A 16,988-nucleotide genomic window follows, 5' to 3' on the forward strand; every position below is an offset into this window, starting at 1 on the left:
AGCTGACCCACACATTGACTATCCTTCTCTTCTACTACATTTTCCCTCGACCACAGAGACACTCTCCATTGCTCTATCCCCTCTTGACTCTCCGCCATGGGACACACTCTCTCTTCTTCTCCCTTTCGTCGTGACCATCCAATCCCGTCACGTCGCCGTCTCATCCCTACCTCGGCTACGCAATGCCTCTCCCCAAGCACTTGATCCCATTGGCGAGGGCAAAGTTGTCCGCGTGACCGTGGCCGGTGCGGTAAGCCAGAGGGAGGAGGCTGCAACCTGTGAGCGTTTTTCTACACCGCCGTGCTGTAATGGCGACGGTGAAACGACAACGACAACAACATGCTTCTGGAGTGGTCATGGGCGCCGTGGTTTTGCGGAGTGGCCATCGCAACATCACCTCTGCTGCAGACGGGGGGCAACGTTGCAACACCATCGGTGTTGCAGAGTGGGCACCACAACATCATCTCTATTGCAGACAGGGTCAACACAAGAACACCGGTGTTACAGAGTGGTCATGACAACATCACCTCTATTGCAATGGTAGAAAACGGTTAGACGGGAGCACAGCATGACTCATTTCACAAAGACCCGAGCGCAATATGATCCATGTTGCAAAGCGCCGGGGCTCCCACGCCATCCAACGGCTGTCAAGGCAGCCGATCCGATCCGATCCAATTATCACTCGGCTAATGCGTAGCGTCTCTTGGGAGTCGGGAACAAACGGGTGTCGCAGTAGTGAAACAAACTAGATACCAGCCCAATCGGACGTACCATAGATCTTTGTGTGGTGATCTGACGGCCAGGAATGGCTCTCGCGAGGAGGCCCTCGGCGTGCGGATCTTCGGCCCTTGTAGGGGGGATAATTGCAGCCCTGTTCGCTGGAGCGAGCGAACCAAGAGGGCGCCTCCCTCCCGATCGAACGACCAGAGAAAGAGAGGCCTTTTTCCCGAGCGCGACCGCTAGGGTTCCTAGTCGCCGCCGGCCCGCCGCCGCTACTGCCGGCCCTCCGCTGCGGCGTGCCCAGCCGGCCGAAGCCTCCGCTGCCCCGCCGCCGGAACAGGAGCCCAGCAGCGCCTCCCTCTCCCGCCCAGCAACGCCGCCGCCCGGAGCTGCGCCGGCGACCAGTCCGTAGGTAGGTAGCCCTCCGCCCCCCCCTCCCTCCTTCCTCTTGCATCCTCTGTCTGTTCAAAATTTTCCCCCGATTTTGTATTGGATGAGTACTTGCCGTAGATTGGACATGTTGTGACAATATAATGGTGACTGTTTCTCGTCGAGTACTCACTGAATGATTTTTCCAGTGCACGTTCAAGTTTACATCTGAAAGGATCTTGCTTGATTCCGTTCCACTTGTTCATTGGATGAATAAACTCACACTTCGCGTGATCAAATTGTCGGTTGGCGTTTCTAGTAACTCTGTTTCTGTCATCATTGCAGGAGATTATGGAGTGTAATTCTTCAGATGTGCAAATGTCACACTGCGCTGAGGGTTCCGAGACTACAATAGAGATCAAAATCAAGACTTTGGATTCCCAAACATACAATTTGCGCGTGAATAAATGTGTAAGTTGATAATTCATGCTCGTATCAGAAACTATGGTTATAAAGTTGCTCTCTTGGAACACACGGTGTGTTGTTTGCGTTGTTTGTGTGGTTTTCTGCTGTACTCTGGAAACACTTGGCTGTTTCCATGCAATATTTGTTCACAATCAGTCTGATTCCTGCAACGTCCTACTGTTTTCTCTCAGTGAAATTACTGTTACAAATTTCTTCTAATTCCCGTCAGTAATTTTGAGAACACACCAGTACATCCATATTCATTAAGCAATGTGTTAGTTGGATGCCATTTAATATAATGCCTTTATGCCAAACATTAGAAGTTGCAACTAGTCCCTCTCCCTCTTATTATCTAAGACTATCTTGATTTGGTAGTGTTATGTGTTGTCCATAGGATTCTTATGGTGTATGATTCAGAATATTCTCCAAAAGATCTCATACTGTCCTCATGGTATATTTTCTTAGTTTATTGAGTGCTTTTGCCAGAACATATATTTTTGAGGAAGTTTTGATCAAGGCATCTGCTAAGTAAAATGATGTCCAACGAAATTATATGTGTCATAAGGAGTATGATGGGTGAACCCTAGGAGTGATCCTGACTTGCTTAGATATTTTTCTGAATTGCAGTCTGAATGTGTTTAGCCTGCCCCCTCTGCAGTGAGGTTCAGCACAGAGCTGCACACATTGAAATGTCATTTACCCGAGTACTAAGTAATCAGCTCGACTATGCTAGATTGTCGATGCCTTTTGTGTCCCAAGCATTTCCCACAGCAGAAATGAAGCACCATGTCCTGTGCTCCATATGGGATGATGCCTTTGCTGCATAAATGATATTTTTTATAGCAGTCTTCCACTCGTCCCTTACTATTCATGTGTAACAGTACCATATGTTCGTAGTCAATTAATTGTGGAGATGATGATAGTAGGCTATTTTGTCAGTATGGATATCTATTTAAGTTTGAAAGAGACTGGTTTAGCTCGGAAGATAAAGATATGATTTGTTAGGAAAGTTGGGATTCTATTCTTAGGCATCAAGTCGCGTCTTTTCTATAAAAGGGGCATCATGTATCCTGTACTGATTATGAATGAATGATCATAAACTAGTAAAGATCCAATGTCCGTCCTGAACTTCCTCTTCCTCATCCCTGGTGCCGTGGCCATGGGCCGCGGTAGGTTAGAGTTGAAACTCATAAGATCTCAAAACCTAGTCATGATGTTGGCACATGGATAGCTAACTTGCATGCACTCCTATCCATGGCTCGTTTTTTGGTAATATTGCACTCCTTCAGGTCTCTCTTGATGGACTCCTCCCATGTCAAGTTTGGTCTACCTTGACCTCTCTGGACATTATCAACACTCTTTACCGGCACTTCTGGACGCCTGCGTTGTGTATGCCCATACCATTTCAGACGATGTTGGACAAGCTTTTCTTTAATTGGTGGTACCCCAACTATATCACGTGTATCATCATTTCAGACCGCTCCCTTCGTTTGTGGCCACATATCCATCTCTGCATGCGTATCTCTGCTACACCTAGTAGTTGGACATGTCATCTATTAGTTGGCCAACATTCTGCGCCATACAACATCACTGGTCTAATCGCGGTTACATAGAATCTGCCTTTCAGTTTTTGTGGCACTCATGTCACAGAGGACGCCAGAAGTTTGGCGCCACTTCTATCCGGCTTTGATTCAATAGCTCACATCTTCATTGATATCACCATCCTTCTGCAGCATTGACTCCAAATATCGAAAGGTGTCCTTATGAGGTACCACCTGCCCATCAAGGCCCTTCCTCCTCGTGCCTAGTAGTACTGAAACCACACTTCGTATACTCAGTTTTGGTCCTACTAAGCCTAAACCTTCTGATTCCAAAGTCTGTCTCCACAACTAACTTACTACTTGCTAATTGCCCATGTGTTGTTGCAACGGGGGCATATTCTAGATTTTGGTAAGATTTGATTTGATTGGAGTATGATTAGGGGAAGGCAAAGAAAGTTCTAATTTATTGAGGTTTTGGTAAGATTTGATTTGATTTGGGTATGGGTAGGGGAAGGCAAGGAAATTTTTGATTTAATTGAGGTTTTGGTAAGATTTAATTTGATTGAGTTAATGTAGGATGTGGGGGAGGGGGGATTGAGTTAATGTGCATGTGGTTTTTAGGAAGAAAATCGTAAAACTAGGTGGGAGGGGATTACGTAGGAGGGAATGGAAGAAAGGGTCGAAACCTTGGAAGTAAAGATCACCCCCCACTATCATCGACTAGCACCACATCATCCGCAAAGAGCATACTCCATGGGATATCTCCTTGTATATCCCTTGTGACCTCATCCATCACCAAAGCAAAAAGATAAGGGCTCAAAGCTGACCCTTGGTGTAGTCCTATTTTAATTGGAAAGTCACGAGTGTCGCCATCACTTGTTCGGACACCTGTCACAACATTATCGTACATGCTCTTGATGAAGGTAATGTACTTTATTGGGACTTTGTGTTTCTTCAAGGCCCACCACATGACATTCCGTGGTATCTTAGCGTAGGTCTTGCCTCCTTTCATCCTTCTTAAAGCCTCCAAAATAGACGATGCGTTGAAATATTTTTCAAATAGTGGGTTCTATTCCTATTTTCTCAAAACATGTCAAATTGTGTAATCTTGTTAATCTTTTGTCCTATTACAGGTGCCAATTCCTCTGCTAAAGGACAAAATAGCTACCGTAACTGGAGTATTGTCTGAACAACAACGTCTGATTTGTCGTGGGAGAGTCTTGAAGGATGATGAACTTCTCTCTGCTTATCGTATCCTCGTGTACTTTTGACTTGCATTCTTATATTTCTTGTCTTAACTATTGTTTACTTGATCAATGGATGTCATTTCTGACGGAGGTTATCATTAGATGCAATCCAGTGCACATTATTTTCTATTGAGAAAATGCAAAACTTTGTTCCTTGATGCATTAATAGAAATGAGATAGTTACATTAGAAGTCTAGGATCTAGGCTATGAATGCCAGACAACTTATCCCTCATGTTACATTCTTCATACTTGCAAACGCTGTTGGACACATTTAACACCTGCCAATGCCCATTCCCTTGCCTCCACTTGCATCTTTCATCCAATGCATAATATGTCTGGCTGTTTGCCGTTGAATATTCGCACATTGTGAACGAACAATATCATAAGAAAATCAGGTTACTATTGAGTATTATAATGTAGTATTTATTCCATTTACGGTTTTCTGTCGTTAGTTTCACAAGATTTTTAGAGGATGTTTGTCACATTGTTGGGGATTTATGATGCTCCATTTGGAATTGTTTTGGTATACACTTCTAACATGGATGCGTCTTCTGGTGCAGCAGCAAATTTCTTTTATGTTTCTGTCTGTACCATTATGCAAAGCCATGAATATGAATACTCATGTCTTCACTCCTGTCATGAGAAGTTCCTAAAACCCAACTAAAGTCTCCATTGGATCATGCCAACAAAATGTTATGTGTGTCGTGTGTCAAGTTGTATTTAGATTCAGCCCTGTAAATGTTACTCCTTAACAGTAGTTTTTAGATGTTGAAGATGGCCATACGTTGCATCTTGTTGTTAGACAACCAGGCCAGCCAGCTGCATCAGGAAATGCAGGAAATGAAGGTATGTGGAATTTTTCAATTGTACAGTACGAATGTTTTGTTAATTGAAACCTTTTTTTAAGATACATGGTTATCTTGGAATCTGTGCTATTTAGTCTTTTTTAGTTTGGAGTGCTTGAATACTTTGTAAGCTTCTAAAGATGGAAATAGTTTTCTAGTCATAACTGCAGTTCGTGCTATATGTTGAATCTCTTCATTATGTTATTCTTGTTTTTGTTGTTTCTGGACAGAGCTAGTGACCATTCTATAACAGTGCAGTGAAGCAGGTGTTGTGACCTATGTGTCATTGTGATTGTTGGCACATACGGTTGTTTAGTTGCAAAATAGTAATGTTCAAAAAATTGTCAAGCTTAAGCGAACTGAAAGGCCAAAGTTAGAGCAATGGGTGCTTAAGGTTTTTCAAAATTTGGCTGTTTTTGAATAATATGCACAGGAAAGTAGGAAACATAATACATAGGCAACTGAAATAGCATCTAAAATGCAGTTCACACCATAGCAAAAGGTTCACACAGCAATCAAAATAGCAGCTAAAAGCCTAACTTGCAGTTCAGTTCAAACAGACATATCCTAATAATAAGATAAATGGCATGTTGCCATCAAGTGCGCAAGCAGCCAATCTGAAGCATGCTTCCAGTCCCATTCCATGACAATCATGGATTAGTCCTCATTCACATAGGTGCGTGCAGTCACCACTTCATCTTCATCATCCTCGTAATCTGTCCTCCGAATCTGTCTTCTCTGGTTCTTCTTTGTCAGACTCAAACTCTTAATCATGAAGATCTGTTTCATCTGACCATTCTGCAAGTACTCTGAGGCGTGAGCTTGTTGCCCTCATCGTATGGTCATTTTGGATGATAATCTGTAAACATCCGCAGTTACTATTTTTAGATTGTTACAGCCTGTGGCATAGGTAGACTAACCAGGCACAGTACAGTAGGGAATATGATTTCATTTTGTATCTTAGGACTCACACTTCCATGTTCTCAGTCTGAATACAAACTTCTTTTTTATTGGAAATAACAACTTGTGTTCCTTTATGAACTGTCAAAATATTTCAGCTAGTGTATCAAATTCAACTCGTCGTCATGGTCGCACGGTTCGCAGTATTGTGCTTGAGGCTGTAGATTTGGACCAGGGGAGTGAATTCTCTAGCATTGCCCAGGTAATTCAACATGCTCCATATAATCTACTTGTTCTAATTCAAGAATATCTATATTTAGCATATATGACTGAGGTTTTGTTCAAATTGCTTCTATTCTTCTTTTGGCAGATTCTCCAGAGCATGTTGACCAGCCCACAAGTTCAGGTAATCCAGTATTCTCAAAATACTTCTTTAGATCAGATCTTCAGGAACATATTTGGGATTAATTATTTTAATGCCAGGGTGGATCAGCACCTTCTGATACCAGACCTTCAGAACCTATGCAATCTTCATTCCCAAATGATGTCAGGGTCGAACTTGATCAGCAGCAGGCTTCTCTGCATTTCCCTGAAGCGGCAGTTGGATCATCAATGCCAAATGTAAATCTTTGCGTTGTCTTTCATCCTCATCGCACGCCTGGTAAGGATGTAATGTCACTAACATGCTCTATCTTTTGCAGGTCATCCCTGATTCCGTGAGTACAATTTCTCAGTACATTAACCTTATGAGGGACTCGTTTAGGAGGGAAGGCTTCAATGGAAATGGTTTGACTGTGCTTTCAATCTGTGATAGCATCCATTTTGTAGTTTGTTCTGTGAAGATTTACCCCCAGTTCTCTTCTTTTGCAGCACAAACGGTGGGTAACATTGACCCTGGAACTGCAGGAAGTGCTCATGCTAGTGGTACACAAAGCCAGGAAAGCCAGCCTGGTTCAACTTCTGCACATCATGTACTTCCTACTGCAGCATTGCTAGCTGAAACCATGCACTCTACTAGACAACTTCTTGTTGACCTGGCTGGAGAATTGCTATCTGTAAGTTGCATCTTTCAAAGCCTTCTAGGTTTCAAGTAGCTGATGCAAAATGCTAGTAGTCCTTATCATTTTAGCAAGCTGTTTTTGTTTATTCTTGTTCAGCTGAGAATGCCGTTTATTTAGTTCTTTGCCTATTCCCTTTGATAGCGGACCTCAGATATTTTCGTCATTATATATTTTAAATTCTAGCTATTCAAATGATGCCATGTTGGTATACCCGGTTTTATTATTTTAATTGGATAATGAGCTGTACAAAAGATTTTATGTTTATAGTGAGTAACCTATTTAGCTACAAAACTGAATTTGACATTAGAATGTGTTAACTTCTTCAACGCGGCGTCAAAATGAATTAATGTATTGTGTGTTATGATGTGGCACTTCAATATGAATAAAGGGCTGAATTAATGTATCGTGTGTTATGATGTGTCTAAGGATTCCGGTATGAAAATTTTGTATTTGGCTGATACAGGTTTACTTGTTGATTCAGTTTGCTGTTTATATATTAAGTTACTGTAATTATCAATTTTTACATCACTTACCTGTGTTTGAAGTCTGGAATTTGAAATCGTGTTATCATTCTAGCAACTCTCGACGCAATTGGGAGATCTTGGGAATGTAAGTGACTCCACAACACGGAGGAACCTTCAACAGAGTGCAATGAGACAAGGTGTTCTCCTCCAGAGTCTTGGTTCATTACTTCTAGAACTTGGTCGCACCACAATGACGCTTCGTATCAATCCCGCACCTGTAGGTTTCTGTGACAACTATGTTTACCTCATTTCAGATTGGAAACGATTTTGTATTTGTACTTCTGCACTGACCCATTTACTATTTTCAGTCAGAAGCGGTTGTAAATTCTGGACCGGCTGTTTTTATTTCTCCATCTGGGCCAAACCCTCTAATGGTTCCTGTGAGTTTTTAAATCTTTATTTAGAATTAATAAATAGAGAAGGCATGTATCCTGTTTATCCATTTGCTAACTAATTTCTGTCCAGCCTGTTCCGTTTTTTCCAGGACCAAGATCTGTCCAAATGGGTCAGATGTTTTCTAGTCTTGGTTCGCAAGGCTCTGTTCTACACCCAAGAGATGCTGATGTCCATATCCGTACAAGTGAGTAATGCTTTCCTCTGTTGATTCAGTTTTCCTTTTGGAGCATTTTCGGTGATTTTTGCTTTGTTATGTACCGAAGGTCTGTTCAGCTATCATCATACCTTAAGTTAATGGTGGAACTGTGGAAACACGAGTTCTGAGAGTCGAGCAGTGTTGATATTGTGTAGACTGGAGTCCTAACTTTGCAGACTGAGTAATCAGTACATGTAGGGTGAACGTGTCAGTTAAAAGTTTCATTTGTCACAACCTCTAGCTTGAAATTACCAAATTGTTGTAAGAGCCAGTTTAGAAGTGCAGATCGGGGGTGGTTTAGATCTGATGTCTTATCTGGTATATTATATCAATCAGAACATGCAGGGTGGGCGTGTTGATTCAGAGTTAGATTTAAGAATTCATGACGCTTGCTTTTAGCAATTTATGGGGGTATGCTAAACTTGATGCAGTTAGTAAGCACGGATTGGGATATGGTTTTATCAATTTATGGTTTTATACTAAACTTTGTGCCAGATGCAAGCATATATTGGGATTGGGAATTATTTAGAGCTGAGGTAGTATTGTCATATTAAATAGATCAGAACAAACTCGCAAAAAAAAGAGATCAGAACAAGCAGAATAGGGTGTGTCAATTTAAAGTTAAATAATTGAATCAGGAGAGAGTTTTTTCTGTCCCTGTGGCTTGTGATTTCCCTCCCCTATTTCTGATATAAATACTTACCTCTTTTGCATATCTTGTATGGGTCTCTCTTCCGGTTTGACATGAAAGAATAAATAAATAATTGATGCATCTGGGATAACTGCCTGGCGTGTTCATTTTTCCTTCTGTTGTTACTTTGGTTGATGATAATGGTTAAATGCCAGTCTTTTTGGATGTTAGGTGGGTCTGTGCCTGTAGCCAGTACTAACCCAAGTGAATCGGTTGGGGCACAGCAAGCACAAGAACATACAGATAGAACTGGCAATGCTTCACATTCAAACGCTAGAGGAGCATTTGCACGAGTTGCAGGTGGTGCTCCTTTTGCTGTTGGGTCTGGAGTTAGACTATTGCCACTTAGGACAGTTGGTGCTGTGCCTGCTGGCATCAGTCGCTCTCCATCGGGTTCTTCTAGTGGAGGAGTTGGTGTTATCATTCCAATGATCACCAGAGTTCATCAAAGAGTAAATTCTAATGGTAGCGGTGCACGAAATGGTCAAACTCCAAATGAACCTCATAGTGACACCCATGCTAATCTGCAACCGAATCCTCAGCCATCTCAAGCACGTGAAGCAGGTGAATGAGTTTCCTCACTTCATCTGTGTTGTTTTCGTCCTTTTCAATTGTTGTGCTATTTGTTCTTTAATAAATCTGGAGTTTCTGTTAGGGGTTTAATCTCTTTGGGTGGAGCCATATTCTAGGAGCTCAATTTATGCTATTGAAAATTTGTTCCTCTAGCAGACTCACGACTAATGTGATCCTGAATCTGGGTCCTGTCAATGCCCACTGATCCTCATACCTTCTTGGATTTGGACAGTTCTTTTTTTGAGAAGATATTTGGACAGTTTTTGTTGGCTGCAGCTCAGATTCGGATCATAATTCTCATCGGTTCGAATAATATAGTGAAGGCGGAGGATGCTAAAGGGATATGGGTGCCATGTCGATGGTAGCAACTGCCATCAAATGAAGTTTGTCCCATAGGTTTGACACTATGGGTGTGCTTGTTAGCCTGTTCACTGTGACAGACCAACAAGTTGTTTTTTTTTCTTGAGTATTATCATGGCGTGGTCACTTTTGCATGCCACTCCTTGATGATTCTTCATTCAGTATTCTGGTCCACATGTTGACCTTTTGGTGTTCCGAAAGACAAGGCTTTGATCATGAATGGATTTTGTTTTAGGTAATCTGGGACATGCGGTTGAGGTCAATGTGGGGAACACTTCGCAGGCTTCCCATGGTCAGCAGAATGGCCAGGGTCCTTTTTCTCAGTTGATGGACAGTCTCCAGTGGATTGGATCACTGTTTTCTGGAGAAAATCCCCCAGCAAATGGTACAAGTCAGCATGCACCAGCGGCTTCTGCTGAGCCGGTAGATGCTAGAAACCATGCAGTACCTGAAGCTTCAGTGGCCAGTGACGAGGGGATACGCTTTGCTAATTTGGTCAGGCAAATTATGCCACATATCTCCCAGGTTGAAAACCAGCCTCAAAGCACCCCTGCAGACACCAGCAATACTCCTTCACAGGCAAATGCAATCCCTATTTCTGTTAGTAACTTCAGAAATAACATCGAGTTATTGGTAGATGTATTGTAACATTGAGTACTGAATGCAGGCTGCTGTGCCCGAGAGCGCAAACGGTTCGAGGGATGGGCCAAGTGATTCCAGGAATTCACGTCAACATAACCGCGACCCAGTTGACGGGCCTAATTCTAAAAGGCAAAGGAGGTATTGCGCGTCTCGCACATGTTTATATATTTTCTTATGGTAATAATTATGGATGTTTCATTGCATCGATTTGTTTGATCTATTCATGTCATGATTTCCCTTGTAATTGTTCTTGAAATATCTGTGGACTAATCATTTGACCTGTGTTGACCATTTGTTTTTGCAGAATGAGTGAGTGATTCAGGTGGGCTTGTTATTGATGGGTGGGCACTGCTTTTGCAGTCTGTGAGCTGAGAAAATTTTCCAGTTGCTGCTACACCAGAGAATTAATGATGATGATACCGTGAGTCATAATCTTATTGAGACAAGTGGAATTGTTTCTGAGTGTATAGTCGAGCCTTGGGATGTTAGGCGGTTCATAACCTGTGCTATTCCTTCTTTGCACAGCAGTTCTTGTAATCCTTTTTTCTTTTTTGATGAGAGCATAAGATGTTTTGCAAACTGGTATCCATCTCCAACATGTGGAAGTCAATTATATTTGGGGTGGAAGTATCCGTGCGATTAATCAAGCCTGGCTTGGTGCTTGTTGCAGTAGAGCCCATTTTTCTGTCACTTGTTGCTGTGGATCATCCTCGTTCTTGTCGGTTCAGGGGAAAGGAAAATGCACGTAGCATGTTGCTTGAAAGGCTCTTCGTGTGCACGTATGGTTAGAGCATTACAACCGGAATTGGCAAATCCGGGCCCTGTACGTCCATGGACACCCTCAAATCATCACAGGAAAAAGTACATAATCCTAACATAGTCCAATCATAAAGTTTCTTCATAGTGAATAAGTAATACTCCTACATGAAAAGCATAGGTGATTTTCAACATGGATATACATATGATCCACAAGATCATTGTGAAGTTGCATATGCACATGTTAATCTTGAAGTTGTCGATGCACCTTAAGGAAGCTGGTAATATGCTTACACCGGGCTTCTCAAATTCATGCCCTTCACACTCGTCCTCGACAATCATGTTGTGCAAGATTACAAAACATGCCATGGGCTGTCAATGTGTCTTCGCTTTCCACATCATTGCAGCTCCATGAACAATAGTCCAACGAGCTTGGAGCACTCAAGAGTGTCCTCTCCACATCCTTCTCAGCACCTCCTTGGGCTTGTGCGAAGAGTCATTGTTTCCTAACATGAGGATCCGATATAGTCTTCACAAATGCCGCCCATTGAAGATAGGTACCATCAGCAAGGTAGTACCCCATGTTGTAGTTGTGTCCATTCACGGTGTAGTTGCACGACGGAGCTTCCCCATCACAAAGTATCTTGACCAAAGAAGATCTTTGGAGCACATTGATGTTATTGTTAGAACCAGGTGTGTCAAAGGAAGCATGTCAAACCCATAAGTCCTTCGACGCCATTGCTTCAAGTATGATGGTGGCTTCTTTGGTGTGACCTTGATACAACCCACACAAATCTTTTGGGCAGTTCTTCCATTGCTAGTGCATGCAATCAATTGAACCGAGTTCTTCCATTGCTAGTGTATGCAATCAATTGAACCGAGCATACCCGAGAATCCCCATGATGCTTCAATTGCCAACAATTTTTCTGTGTTTTCTCCAGTTGGGCTCTTTTAGGCACACTCTGGCCCAAACACCTTCACCAAAGTGCTTACAAATTGCACCATGTTGTTCAAGATCGTGGTCCCTCCCATCCGGATTTCGGTATCAATGGCATCTTTGGCCTTACGATAAGCAAGCATCCTGAGAGCAGCCGTGCATTTCTGTATAGGAGAGAAACAACATTTTTCGCAACAATCATTCCTCAGCTTGAAGTTTCCATCAGCCTTGTCCATGGCAGTGGCTACGCGCAAGAACAAATCTCTGCTCACCCGGAAGTGGCACCGAAAAAAACCTTCATGGTATGTTGGGCCTTGTGTGAAGTAGTCTGTGTATAGAAGTCATGGGCCAGCGATCCTATCCTGGGGAATAACGCTTCGGCCCTTCATCAAACCCTTGAAGTTCAATATGTGCTCCTCTTCCTTCTCCATTTCTTCTTGGATGCTCATCATCATCATCATTCAGCATCTTCGTCGTTCGAATCCGACGATCTAATGTACTCTATGTATATGAATTCATCAAGGTTCGTGTTTCCATAGCCATAATTCGACAAATCCATTGGTGACCTACAAATTACCAAAAGAATAAAAAACAGCTCAGACATTTCATCGAACATATAAAGCACAAGGTTATATCCAGAGGAGTTGGACGTACCAAGGCGGCGTCCGGTGTCGGCGACCTTGTCTGGTAGCAGGATGGTTGGCGGCGTCGTGAGTTGAGGCCTCCGGTGGCGGCACTGTGGGTCGGGTACGAATAGGGATCAATGATGGCGGTGGAGCTACGATGGCGGATATGCGGAAGAGGCAGAAAAGAGAAGAGGAATGGGGCAGGCTGGGCAAGGAGGGGGACGTCTTCAAGAGATTTGGCACGGGCCCTTGCGGCCAGTCCTATGTAGGGAATGCGCCCGGGCGTCCCCATATCCGCCCATATATGGGCCGGGTATGGGGATTGCCGGTCAGCCCAGATGTTTGTGCTAGACTGTTCGGTCCGGTTGGGTGGCATTTTACTATCCGAGCAGTGATCGGGCAGTCCGCCCATACATTTGGAGCGGATATGGAGCGTGAAAGGACCACAATGTTGCCTAGAGGGGGGGGGGGTGAATAGGCGTTTTAAAATCTTTTACGGATTTAGTTCTATCCTAGTGCAGAAATAAACTAAGTGGATATTTTTCAAACACAAATCCTAAATATACCAGGCTCAACAAAGTGCACCAACAACTTATTATAAATAAGATGAGCACAACAAGGATAGTAGTAAGTACAGGTAAGTTACACAAACTTACTCAAGTTATATCACAAGATATGACAATGGATGATACAACCAAGCAATTCACACCAAACACAAGATATAAGAATAGTACCAAGTATGAATTGCGGACTATAAAGTGTTAGCCTAAATAATCTCTATGATATGATAACCAACACAATATAATGAGGAGAACAATATATATCGTGAATGCAAGGCCAAGAGACCAAAGTAAACCACAAGTAGTGGCTAGGGTTAGAGATAACCGAAGACACGGAGACGAGGATGTATCCCGATGTTCACTTCCTTGGAGGGAAGCTAGTCACCGTTAGAGAGGTGGATGTTACCACGAAGGCACACCAACACCACGAAGGCTCACCCTATTCTCCCTTTGAGACAACACCACGAAGGCGTTTCTCAACCACTAGTGGTAGACCTTTGAGGCGGCCACCAAACCTCCACAAACTTTCTGGGGGACAAATCACAAGTTGAGTCCTCACCAGAGCACTCCTACCGCCTAGGATCTCCAACCTCCAAGAGTAACAAGATCAAGGGGGAAATGCTCAAGACTTGCTCAAATCGCAAATTGCTTCGGTCAAAAGAGAGAGGATGAGTGGGTGTATGCTTGGATGAAATCTCTCTCAAGAACTCTCACAAATCTCTTTGGGATCTAACACAAGAATGCTCAAACCCCTCTCTCTCAAATCCCACCACAAGCAACTAATGCTATGGAGGGATGGGAGAGAAGAGGAACAATGGAGGAGGTCAACAAATGAACCCTAGATCCATGGGATAGTTTTCCCCCAAATGGATTAGAGTTTTGAGGCTTGGGGGAGGAGGAGAGAGCTCAAAAGAATGGGGAAATCTCAGATCCAAAAGCTCTCCTCGATGGGGAAGAAGGGTCCCATATAGTGCCCCCACCAAATCTGCCCGTTATGCACAGAAAAATGCAGCCCGGAACTTCTGGGCATGCTCGGAACTTCCGGGCTCCCTATTGGGCACATATGTGCAAACTCTCTGGTTAGCCCGAAACTTTCCCCGGAACCTACCCGGAACTTCTGCCCCCCGGAACTTCTGGGAAGGCCCGGAACTTCCGGCTCCCTTCGGCCAGAAGTGAGGAAACTTTCTGTTTAGCCCGGAACTTTTCCTGGAACCTGCCCAGAACTTCCGGCTCCCGGAACTTCCGGGCTGCCCGGAACTTCCGGGCTGCCCGGAACTTCCGCCCCCGCAGAAAACAGCCAGCATTACCAAAAGTAAAACATGCATAATTTTTTCATACGAACTCCGATTTTGATGATCTTGGCCTCGTTTTGTATCTATTGAAAAGCTCCAGGTCCTCACATAGAGAACCACCCAATATCAAACAAAATGTATGATGGATTCAATGCAAATGTTTGATCATAGAATTTGTGGAACCCTTTTTGGCATAAGATTTTACTTTGGAATGTATGGTAGAAGTGGAATTGTGTATAGAAGATGTTGACTTGAGCAAGTACATCAGGAAACCCTTTGATCCCCTCTTAATAGTGCGGGATCCCTATAACTGAAGAATCATAAAAGATCTATGCTAGATAGTTTGCGAGAATCCATTCTTGAGTGCATATGTTCTTCGGTGGTCATCAATCCACAACACTAACGCCAAAGGAACTAATACCTTTGAATAGAGCCTTTCACTTGAGCATTATGTTGATGTTTCTTCATGCCTCAAGTTGGAGGCAAGACATTAGTGAATTCTTCAAGTAGCTCCCCCATACACAATGCGAGAAGCTCTTCTTTACATTCATCTTCACTTGTCCATCATCATTACTTGATGACATCCTTTGATGAGCGCCAAGCTTTCTCATAAGCACCAAGCTCATGAGAATTTCCTAACCCACATAACATAGACAACACATAGTATGGGTTAGTGCACAAGGTGCAATTGACAATTACTTACCACAAGATCGCATGTGGTACATTATTTGCGCTTGTGTGATGACCACCTTTGAGTTCAATCTTTGATCTTCATCTTGGTCAACATTCATCCTTGCTCCATGATTAATATTGATACCTTGAAGGCCATATTGATCTCTTCACTATGCTTAATTGCTTCAAGATATAATCACCAATATCTCGATTCACCATTACCATATCAAGTTTCTCCATGAATCTCATGTTGGCCATCACTTGCTCGTTTTCATGCCCCACCATAGTCTTTTGAGTGGCACAATGAATTTTTCACTTCAATTACTTGCTTCAAGGTATGATCATACATGACTCAACATATGAGCTCATCATGATACTATCTTCAAGACATATGTATAATTCTTCTCTTTAATCATTCTCTCAAGATCTTGATCCATCATGGTTCAAACCATAGGCCTAAGCATGAGAACATCCACAATCCTTATTGAACTCCATATAGAACACACCTTGTTCATCACATGGAATTCATCTTGATCGTATTTGATTCAATCATTGGGCTCAATCTTGATGCACATCAATATGTATATGGCCTTCATTCCAAATCCATTCGATCTCCTTCTTGCATCACCATGGAACAAACATCTAATATTCTTTATGCATTGCAATGAAACGTACCTTCAAATGTATAACCTAGTGCAAACATTAGTCCATTAAGATTGCCATTAATTACCAAAACCACACATGGGGACTACATGTACTTTCAGAGCGTCTGGGTGTAGATGCTCTTACCAAGCGGAAATGAATACACCAATTATCCCTTCGATTTTAGTAGTACCAGGAATTTAGTGCGACTAGTAGCCAAGCATTGGGTGGGCACTTTCAAATTGAACCGAATGGCGTACCATGCGACGCTCTCCTTTCTCTCCCCCTCCCATGCCCTCATGGCCAGTGGAGATTGTATGTACGAGCTGTGAGCCCACACCTTCTTCTAGGACAAACAATCTAAAATTGTTGTAAAGTTACTATACACTATGAAGAAAATAATCCAAAAAAAATGACCCCACAGGTTCTTCCGGCTGGCTTCTCCACTGCTCAAGACGACTGAAGCCACGCCATTGGAATCACCCTGCATGGTGTACATCACTCCCCTCGCCTCCCTGTCTTGGTCTCCCCTCGGTAACAGATCACGGGTGTAAGATCACACGTACATTGTAAGTAGGCATGGCTGGTGAAAATGATTTTGAGGGAGGGTGGCCTCCTTCTGGAGGGACTTGACCTCCAATTCCACCCATTGTTCTTGTATGTTTGGGGCTAAAGCCATCAAGGCTAATTACAAGGTTCATGTCTGCGTCGAAGGGCTGCCATGACTAGCTAGATTGCTAGAGACACTGGCTGACCTTTGCGAAGCTGGTGTCTTCGTGGATGGGTGCTGCTATGAAGGATCGAAGATGCAGTAAACATCGACTAGAGGGTGTGTCTGTGAATAGGCGACTAACAAATTTAAACTTTTCTTAGTTGCTTTTAGAGGCTAGTATGAAAATATATGATGCATTATAAAAAGATAACAAGCTTGATATGGCAACTAAGCAAGCAAGTAATAACAACAAGTAAAAC

General features: G+C 43.0%; 1 protein-coding gene across 2 annotated transcripts; it reads left to right on the forward strand.

The window, feature by feature from the left end:
- Positions 1 to 1,434: 1,434 nt before the first annotated feature.
- Positions 1,435 to 11,221, forward strand: LOC123077190 (ubiquitin-like domain-containing protein CIP73; the record flags this gene model as incomplete). Of its 2 annotated transcripts, XM_044499410.1 has the most annotated exon segments (15): positions 1,435 to 1,560; positions 4,229 to 4,346; positions 5,109 to 5,189; positions 6,247 to 6,350; positions 6,459 to 6,494; positions 6,572 to 6,709; positions 6,790 to 6,874; positions 6,959 to 7,143; positions 7,726 to 7,890; positions 7,982 to 8,053; positions 8,139 to 8,253; positions 9,128 to 9,520; positions 10,125 to 10,468; positions 10,557 to 10,669; positions 10,836 to 11,221. In XM_044499410.1, coding segments are annotated over 15 exon segments (2,088 nt in total), but the record flags the coding sequence as incomplete, so codon positions are not given.
- Between the last annotated feature and the right edge of the window lie 5,767 nt (positions 11,222 to 16,988).

Source organism: Triticum aestivum, chromosome 3D (genome assembly GCF_018294505.1).
Source record: "Triticum aestivum cultivar Chinese Spring chromosome 3D, IWGSC CS RefSeq v2.1, whole genome shotgun sequence".
Taxonomy (NCBI): domain Eukaryota; kingdom Viridiplantae; phylum Streptophyta; class Magnoliopsida; order Poales; family Poaceae; genus Triticum; species Triticum aestivum.